The sequence below is a fragment of the Bidens hawaiensis genome, unplaced genomic scaffold (genome assembly GCF_021521415.1).
Source record: "Bidens hawaiensis isolate Kalapana, Puna unplaced genomic scaffold, B.hawaiensis_p1.1 tig00006068_1, whole genome shotgun sequence".
NCBI classification, from domain to species: domain Eukaryota; kingdom Viridiplantae; phylum Streptophyta; class Magnoliopsida; order Asterales; family Asteraceae; genus Bidens; species Bidens hawaiensis.
This window is the reverse complement of record NW_027491401.1, coordinates 837,882-847,259: the sequence shown is the minus strand read 5'-3', so window position 1 is coordinate 847,259 and position 9,378 is coordinate 837,882. Positions and strand designations below refer to the sequence as shown.

The following is a 9,378-nucleotide window of genomic DNA, read 5'->3' as shown; positions in this document are numbered from 1 at the left end:
AACAAACAAACAAACAAGCAACAAACAATAATTCAAAACAGAATCACAAACTATCCTCAAAACTTTAAAGTCTTTATAAGACCTGAATTACAAATTTATAAACCATAAAAAACAATATTATGCAAGTCTTTCATAGTCTCCACTAACACAAACACACACTCGTATCGCACTCGAACACATTAGCTTACGGGCTGCTGATGATTTCCATACCCGTGTGACACGTAACCAGATCCAGCTTCACCACCATACCCGTATCCGTAACCGTACCCTCCACCTTCATACCCTTGTTTCCCCTGATAGTTCCCGTTTGAATCCATTCGCTGTCAAACATCACAAGTGAAAAAAGTTCAAAACAAATTTGTATGTTTAACACATAAAGAAAGTCGTCGTTCTAAAAAAAACAGAATTACAAATTTTGTCCTTTAAACGTATGCATTTTATGAATCAGGTCCTTTAAAAAGTTTATTTGCAGGTGATGTCATTTTAGTCGTCCTTTTATCCAACTGGCATCCTCGTTAAGTCTTGGCATGTGAGGGCATTTAAGTCTTTTTACGCATACTATTTAAGTATTTATAATTAAAAAACAAATCAAATATATTAATTGAAAAAGAAACTAAATAAAATATGTTAAACAAAAACCCCGTTAAGTCTTGGCATGTTTGGATTTAACTGAGTTTTTGGATGACAGTTAGTGTAAAGGACAAAAAGCGAATGTAATTTATCATATAAAAGACACCGCCCGCAAATAAATTTTTTAAAGGACCTAATTGATAAATTGTATATATTTATTGGACAAAATTTGTTATTCTGTCGAAATAATAATAATAAAATAAAAATATATTAGAGGATGAGATAATGTATGTAAAAATATAATGTACTAACAAACTAGATAAAAAAGGACAATAATGCCCTTATACATAGCAAACTATCTAACAACATAGAATGCTTACTTGTCTGCTTGCAGGCGTTTTACCCCACGATATACGAACGGTTTGTTTGCCGATTACGTTACCATGCATGTTTTGAATTGCATCCTCGGCGCTACTCCTAAACGACAAAAAATTTAAATTAAATTTTAATATTTTTTATATATTTTTTTGCTATAAACTATTCTATAATTTATGATTACCTGTTTGCAAATCTGACAAAACCGCAACCTTTTCCCATGGGTATTTTGATTGATAAAATCTCGCCACATTGAATGAAAGTTTGCCTTAAGTCTTCTTCGTTGACTTCCGAGTCAAGTCCACCAACAAAGATCTATAAAATAAAAAAATATATATATAATGTTAACAAAGTTAAAATAGATTATACTTATTGTTTTACAAAAAAACCGACAACTCACTGTTGTGTTTGAAGCATCTTCATCAGATTGAGAGTTTTGAGACATGGCACCAAATGAACCGTTTCCACCCGCTAATATCACAGCTAATAATTATATTATGAAAAAAAAATGATTTTACTTCATGTAAACACACGTTAGTAATCTGTATGATTTTAGTAACCGGTTATGATTCTTTTATATGCTATGACTATTTACAGAACGTAATAAATTCGCTAGAAAAATGAAATTCGATATACATTAACTTTTTAAACGTGTTACATTAAAATGCAAATATTACATTATTTGAAGTTTGAACATTACAAATTTACAAACAAAATAAAATAACACATTACATTACATCAGTAAAAAAAACTTTATATACAATGCTATGTATATGGTTCATAAGTTATGGTAATTGAACTAAAGACAAACTACTTTGCAATACTTTAAACAATGCAATAAATTCACAAAAGATTTATCATCTAACTGTATTTACAAGACAATTTTATAAATTTTTATATCTACAACACAAAAACTGTTTAAATTTTATTAATGTTAAAAAAACTCATTTCTCCTGAATAAGGTTCTCTATACAATTACATTGTTAAGAACATTTTTTATATTTACAAGACAAATAGTAAAATATTTATAAAAGTTGAAAAAATAACATTTTACCAGAATAAGGTTCTCTATATAATTAAAAAGTTAAGAACTTTTTGAATAAACTGTGAGAACATTATAAAAGTGTTTAAAAATATCATTTTACCAAGATAAATTTCTCTATATAGTTAAAAGTTAAGTTATAATTTTTTTATACTGACTAAAATTGTAAGAATTTTACAACTCAAGAAAGGGGACCATAAGAAACACACCTTGTGATGGAAACTGCGATTGACCATATTGTTGTTGACCCGACGGTTTCTTTGGTGTAGCAACACCGATACGCATGGGCCGGCTCGAACAATACTGACCGTTCATTTCATTCATAGCCTTCGATCTCTCACTTTCATCACTAAACCGAACAAACCCGTAACCTTTTGAACACATAGTATTTGTATCCACAACAACTTTTGCACCCTTAACCGATGGATACCGACTAGCAAACGTTTCAAGCAAAATTGAGTCGGTTACATCGGGAGCCAAATCACCAACAAAAATAGATAAATCTGACCCGATGTCACCTCGCTTTTCCCCTGTGCTAAAACTAGCCCAGTTTAATCTAAAAACTTGATCGGTGTTCGGCATCAAAGTCCCGTTGTAGCTTTGAATGACTTTTTCTGCAGCTGAATGAGATTGAAATTCGACGAATCCGTAACGGTCAGATTGACCTGTTTGTTTATTCCTTATAACCTTTATTGATTGTACCTGCACATTATTATAAAAATTGTTAATTTTGATGACATTAATATACTTCTAAATAGGTATTAATGATAAAGATCACATTTTTTTATTTCAAGAAAAGATAAAACTGTCTAAAGAATTTGCAGTTAATTTCCATTAATCAAAACATGATAATAAATCAAACAACAAAACATCAAGTTTTCGCTTCAATTACACAATAAATTATGTATTCTAGATTGGTAAAGACTAAAGATTACATTTTTAATTTCAAGAAAAGAAAACAATGCTCAAATAACTTGCAACTAATTTCCATTGATTAAAAACAGAGCTTTAAATTAATGAATAAAGCATAAGAACATCAAGTTTTCGACTTTTCGCCTCGATTGTTCAGTAAATTATGTATTCTAAATTGGCATTGTTGGTAAAGATCACATTTTTAATTTCCAGCAAAGCAAAAAGTGCCTAAATTACTTGCAGTTAATTTCCATTAAATAAAACCGCCATCATATGATCATAAATCAAACAATACAACTCAAAACATCAAGTTTTCAGCAAGGTTGCAAAAGTCGTTAGGCGGCCGACCGGGGAGTTGGGAGTACTCAGAGAGTACTCGGTAAAATATAAAGAAAAATATTTTTTGGATATTATATATATTTGTCAAAATAAGCATAATTCACGTCAAAAAGGTACTCTAGCTGACTCGGCAACTTTTGAATGCTTTTAACTAACTTTTAGAGAATCCTAGCCCGCCTATCCCGACTTTTAGAAATTCCTAGCCCGAGTAGCCCAACTTTGACCGCCTAGCCCACCTCACCCGACTTTTGACCGCCACCGACTAATCTAGGCCTGCTTGAAGAAAGTCTCCAAGGTAGGGATCTGAGGACCGACTAGTTGGCATTGGAATCCGACTATTACAACACTGTTTTTCGGTTCAAATACAAAATATTCTACAAATTATTGGTAAAGATCACATTTTTATCCTCAAGAAAAGCAAAATCTGCCCAAATAACTGGCAATTAAATTCCATTAAAAAAACAAAACAACAAATCAAACATCAAAACATCAAGACTGAAAGTCTGAAATTAAAGTAAATATTATTCCAAATATGTTCCATCAATTTCACAAACAAATCCCTTGACATACACACTGAAACTGATTTGAAAATAGTCCTCATAAAATATCTGAGTCTATAACTAAACAAGAAAACAAAAAACTTGTAGCAATAATTGATTACTGGCATCCAATGTACTACCCTTATCTAAATCTTGTTTTTTCCTAAATCAGTAAAATTCCAAACAATAAAAAAAAATAAAAAAATTGATCAAATAATAATAATAACCTCAATTTTTATCAATAAATTAAATACTCCAAATATTTCCCCTCAATTTAAGTAACAAATCCATTGACCTACACAAAATAACTAGAACTAATAATTGATTACTGCCATCCAATGTACTCTACCCTTGTCTAAATCTTGTTTTTTTTCCTAAATCAGTAAAATTACAAAAAGAATAAAAGTAAAAAAAAATAACCAAACAATAATAATAATAACAAATAAATAAAAATCCAAATTTAAATCTTGTTTTTCCCATAAATCAGTAAAATTGCAAACAAAAAAAAATCAAAATCTTAACAAAACAATAATGATAATAATAAATAGGGTCTATATCAAATACAAATGACTTTTATCGTAAAAAGTGTACAAATAACCAGATTAATTATTATTATTTTTTATATCATAATTACTGTAGTTTAGTTCAAAACAATAATAATTACTATGGTTATTTATATGTTTATTATGTTAACTTTATTTGTACCAGATCCACCCCATAAATAATAATAATAATAATAATAATAATAATAATAATAAATACCTCTCCGATCTGGGAAAAACAAGATTGAAGATAAGTCTCATCCATCCAATGATGGAGATCACCAACCCACACAGTTTTATTATCTTCACTAGCACCACCTTGAACCTGAATATTATTATTATTATTATTAGTTTGATATTGTTGTTGAAAGTGTTGTTGATAATGATGATAAGGCATGTATGGTGGTGGTGGTGGCTGTTGGTACATCATAGCAGGATGATGATGATATTGTTGTTGGTGCATAGCTAACCATTGTTGTTGTTGTTGGTATTGTTGTTGCATAGCTAACCACTGTTGTTGTTGTTGGGTTAAGTCAGTGGTGGGTGGTGGTGGTGTGGTGGTGGTGGTGGTTGTGGGTTGTTGCATATTGGTGGCGGCTGAGGAGGAGAGAGGTGGTGGTGGTGTGAGGGAGAAAAAGGAGGGGTTAAAGATGGGGTGTAAACAAGATTTAAACAAATTGTTTTGTAAAGAATTAATAATAATAATAATAATAATAATAATAATAATAAAAAAAAAAAGGGTTTTACAGCAGGGGTGTTCGGGTGACAGGTTTTTATCGGAATATGAGATGGTGGGCTTGAGCTGTCTCGCTCAGTCAGCGATTAATCGATTATGGTGTAAAGTAGATTTAAACAATTTATTTAGTAAGGGTTTTTAATATGATAATAATAATAATAATAATAATAATAATAATAATAAAGGGTTTTATTGTTGTGGGCGAGCGGGTGACGGGTTTTTCTCGAACTAGGAGATGGTGGGTTTGAGTTATTAGCCGGTGTATGTGATCGTATTTTGTCATTAGGTTATTCTCGGTAGACAGACTTTATTCCTTGTGGGGAAGAAAAATAAAAGTTCTATTTTCTTGTTTAATTTTTGAATATTTTGGGAGATTTTAAGGAAAAGATTGTGGTTACGTTAGGTTGCTTAGATTAGTCAATTGTGAAGGGATATTAAAAGGAAAGTGATTAAGGTTTTTTAGTTTTTTTTAATGGCTAACGAGTCTTGTAAATGGTGTTACTAACTAAATTTACTACATCGAGATACACACGTCTTCCGATCAGGGGAAAACCCTCACCTATACCTAAGGACAACACTCGTGAACATCCGCCGAAGGCATGACATTGTGGTAAGATAAAACTCATTTAGTTCAATGATCCAACTAGTGAACGTCACATGTTCGTCTAGTCTCATTTCATCACCTGGTGCCGCTGAAACTAAAATGATGGGAGCATGAATCGAGTCTGGGTCACATGGCACACCAAGTCTCTTCCTTATCACTCAACCACAAGCTCACCGACAATATAATAATAAGGGTTTTACCGTTGTGGGTGTGTGGCGACGGGTTTTCTCCAGCACAGGAGATGTGATCTTGAGCTACCCATAGGGGTTCATCGGATCGGATAACGGATTATTCGGGTTATTCGGTTCGGGTTATTCGGATTTGAGAACTTTTGGACCCTATCCGAAATCCGATTCGATCCGAATTAGGAATATTCCTATCTGATCCGAATCTATCCGAATTCAATTCGGATCGGATTCGGATAGTATCCGAAAATCCGAAATTATCCGAATCCGAGATAAGCCTAAAAAATTTTCCTATTTTTTTGTTCATAACATTTAATAGTTTAGAATCACAATAAGCATACAAACCAGAAAATACAAATTACTCTTAACACAAATTTAAAGTTTAAACTTCAAATAATAGTCTAATTAATATACCAAACCGGAAAATATCACTAAAAACATTTTTTTTATTCGGATTAAACGGATATCCGAATAATCCGAACAATCCGAATTTTTTAAAATTCTATATCTGAATCCGAATTAGTTATTCGGCTATTCGGATTGATCCGATCCGAATATCTGAATAAGAATTCGGATCGGGTTATTTGGGTTTCGATTTTGGTTCAGATTCGGTTTTATTCGAATTTCGGATTTCTTGAACACCCCTATCTACCCAATGATACTTATGATTGCATACGTATGAAGTTGTCTTTGCCATTGGGTTGTCTTGGGACGTAGCCTTTATTGTTAAAGAAATTGTTTTGTTTTCTTGTTTAAATTGTGAATATTTTAAGGGATTTTAAGGAAAAGATAGTGGTTATGTTAGGTTGCTTAGATTGGTCAATGGTTAGATTAATCAAATGGTGAAGGGATATTATAAGGAAAGTGAAGAAACACTAACCAGACCCCGGACAGATTACTGGTAACCTGGGGGTTGGAGAGATGTTTCCCACGAGGGGTTAGACCCTTGGAAGATGGTTCTTCTGATAACCTGCAAAACAGACACCGTGAGCTCGTCACTGAGAAGGGGGGGTTCCTCCTTGTGACCACCCTCCGGCGTGAGAATCAGACTAGATTGCTCTTTAAATATAAAAGTATATTAAGAGATTGCTAGAGCAGATATCAGGTATAATATGATGATAATGTAGTAAGATATGATAAGATGAGATGGTCATACCATTTGTGGTATTTATAGCCGAAGGTAGGTTTCCAAAGAGGTATGGCCGGCTGCAACAGTGTTCCTGTTCCACCAACAGTAGCCTACGCACGTGCCCTGCTGGTAGTTGGTGGGTAGGTAGCGGCTGACAGCGATCAGGCCTGCTGTATACTATTCCTGTTCCACCAACTGACGGCTACGCACGTGGTATGGCAGTAGTTGGTGAGTAGGCAGCGGCTAATAGTGACATACAGTGCAGGAGCATGCTGCTTGCCATACTGTTGTCAATAAGCTGTCGTATCTTTAGTCAGATCTTTTTCCCATACCTCGTCAGGTACAGTACAGAAGATCTTCCTGTATCGTACGGACTGGCTTATTTGGGCGGGAGTATTCCCCCTCCCGCCCTTGTGCGGGATAGTTCCCGGCTTCGCTCATTCCTTCAGGTGACACTGAGTGAGAGCTAAGTGCCTTGTGCGTGTAGCCCTGCTGCGCGGGTGGCCTTCCCTGATGGCTTGTATCCGAGGCTGCGGGGACAGGCGGAGTCCTTCACCATCGGGAGGCATTTCCTGCGGGACCAGCTTGCGTACTGCGCGTAAGGACGTCACGTCTCTGAGCATGGTTGGTCATGCGGATCCAGTTGGTTTCTGCGCAGACGTCCCTCTTCAAGGTGAGTCTTGCGGGTCCAACTAGGCTCTGCTGGGACCTACCTCTTCAAGTCCCCCCAGTCCAATGTTCTTCTCATGAGTGTTTAATAAAGTGAGGTGAACTTTTGGACTTAAGCAGAGGGTTTTGAAAAGGGTTTTTCTAAGGTTTTCCATGGGGATTCTTCCCGCGGAAGTCCTTGTCACTTGCAGAAATTCCCGAGTTTCCTGCTTGGTCTTTGGGTATGATGCGGGTAGGCTGTAACCTCCTCGCAAGTCAGGAGCGTTGAGTCCCACTTGTGTGGATTCTCCATGAGGTTTTGGTAGTTTTGAACATAGTGATCAATTATGTTAAAACCACCAATTCCATCCTGGAGCTTCAAACAACGTAGTTCTCGACATTCCCGCTATGCGGGGATGTTATTTCCGTTTCCGCAAGCATTGCCCAGAAGATCCTTCTTGGTTTCAATTCCCAGCGGAGCGCTAGGTATGTGAAGGGTTTTGCCTTAACACTGTACCTGCGCTCGTCTTACAGTTACTTTACTTCCAAGGTATTCCTGGCGTCAATTCCCTGCGGGTGCTAGGTATGTGAAGGGTTTTGCCTTTACACTGTACCCGCACCCGTCTTATAGTTACTTGGTTGCCGAGGTACTTGGCTTCAATTCCCTGCGGGTGCTAGGTATGTGAAGGGTTTTGCCTTAACACTGTACCCGCATCCGTCTTACGGTTACTTGTTCGCCAAGGTTTTCTTGGCTTCAATTCCCTGCGGGTGCTAGGTATGTGAAGGGTTTTGCCTTAACACTGTACCCGCATCCGTCTTACGGTTACTTGTTCGCCAAGGTAAGGGGGTATTTTCCCGCTTACCTTTTAATATTTTTAAATTTTGAATTTTGAAATTCGAAAGGTTGGTGGAAAGATAGGAACAGTCCAAACCTCTGACACGTCGTGCGACAGTTTCTTCTGACTGTGTCAGGACGTGCAGGAAGTTATGGTGACGTGACATTATATGGTCATTCCAGACGCTTTTTACGGCGCGTGGGCGCGATTTTTCGGGCGCGTGGCCGCGAAATTACTGGCACACGTACTGTCAACAGATGTTGCCAGCCTGCTTTTTGCCACGTGTCATAGTTTCATTGCACCTTCGATTTCTCTCTCCTCCGCATTAAATTCACCGCATTAATTGCGATTAGTATATAAAGGGGGAGAGGCCTCTTTGTAATCCACACTTTCACCTTTCTTCTTCTTCTTCTTAGTGATTTCCGGCAAATACTCCCCTTTTCAGGCAAGCATTTTTCCGAAATCACTTTCTTGTTTCTGCAAAATGTCTTCTCATGATGCTGAAGCTGTAGCCGACGATAGGAGTACTGCTGGCGAGTGCCAGTGTGCTCTACCTGTCGATCAGTACCAGTACATCGTCAGGAAGTTCATGCTTGAGTCTCTTGAGCCTGAGTTTCCTGAATCCCATCAGACTGTGTACGATGCCCCCAGTGGCAAGATCGGGGTATATGCTGCATTCTTTGTCTATGGGAACCTTAGGTTTCCTTTGACAGTTTATGTACCGTGTCCTGGAGAGGCACGGTGTGCACCTGACCGAGGTGCATCCGATGGCGATTGCCAAGGTCCGGCACTTCGAGTGGGTGTGCCGGATTCTTGGTATTGAGCCCTACGTGGACCGCCTGATGACCTTCTATACTTGGAGGTGCGTCCAGGGGTGGTACACTCTGACAACCCGTATTAAGGGTTTGAAGATCTGCGTGA

The 9,378-nt window shown here is 36.7% G+C and overlaps 1 protein-coding gene across 1 annotated transcript; it reads right to left on the bottom strand.

The window, feature by feature from the left end:
* LOC143631426 (polyadenylate-binding protein RBP47-like) lies at positions 1-4,961 on the bottom strand. The gene is made up of 6 exons (XM_077100199.1): positions 4,540-4,961; positions 2,197-2,689; positions 1,346-1,428; positions 1,130-1,260; positions 951-1,047; positions 1-320 (listed from the first exon to the last, which is right to left on the bottom strand). Exons 1-6 carry the CDS (start codon positions 4,903-4,905, stop codon positions 180-182), a joined length of 1,311 nt encoding a protein of 436 aa, XP_076956314.1. The 5' UTR covers positions 4,906-4,961; the 3' UTR covers positions 1-179.
* Positions 4,962-9,378: the final 4,417 nt, after the last annotated feature.

Coding starts and splice junctions, on each gene's coding strand:
- LOC143631426 (XM_077100199.1), bottom strand. CDS start 4,905: ATGCAACAACCCACAACCACCACCACCACCACACCACCACCACCCACC. Junction 2,690..4,539: donor GTTTTTCCCAGATCGGAGAG/GTATTTATTATT, acceptor AATAATGTGCAG/GTACAATCAATAAAGGTTAT. Junction 1,048..1,129: donor TTTGTCAGATTTGCAAACAG/GTAATCATAAAT, acceptor TTTGTCGTTTAG/GAGTAGCGCCGAGGATGCAA.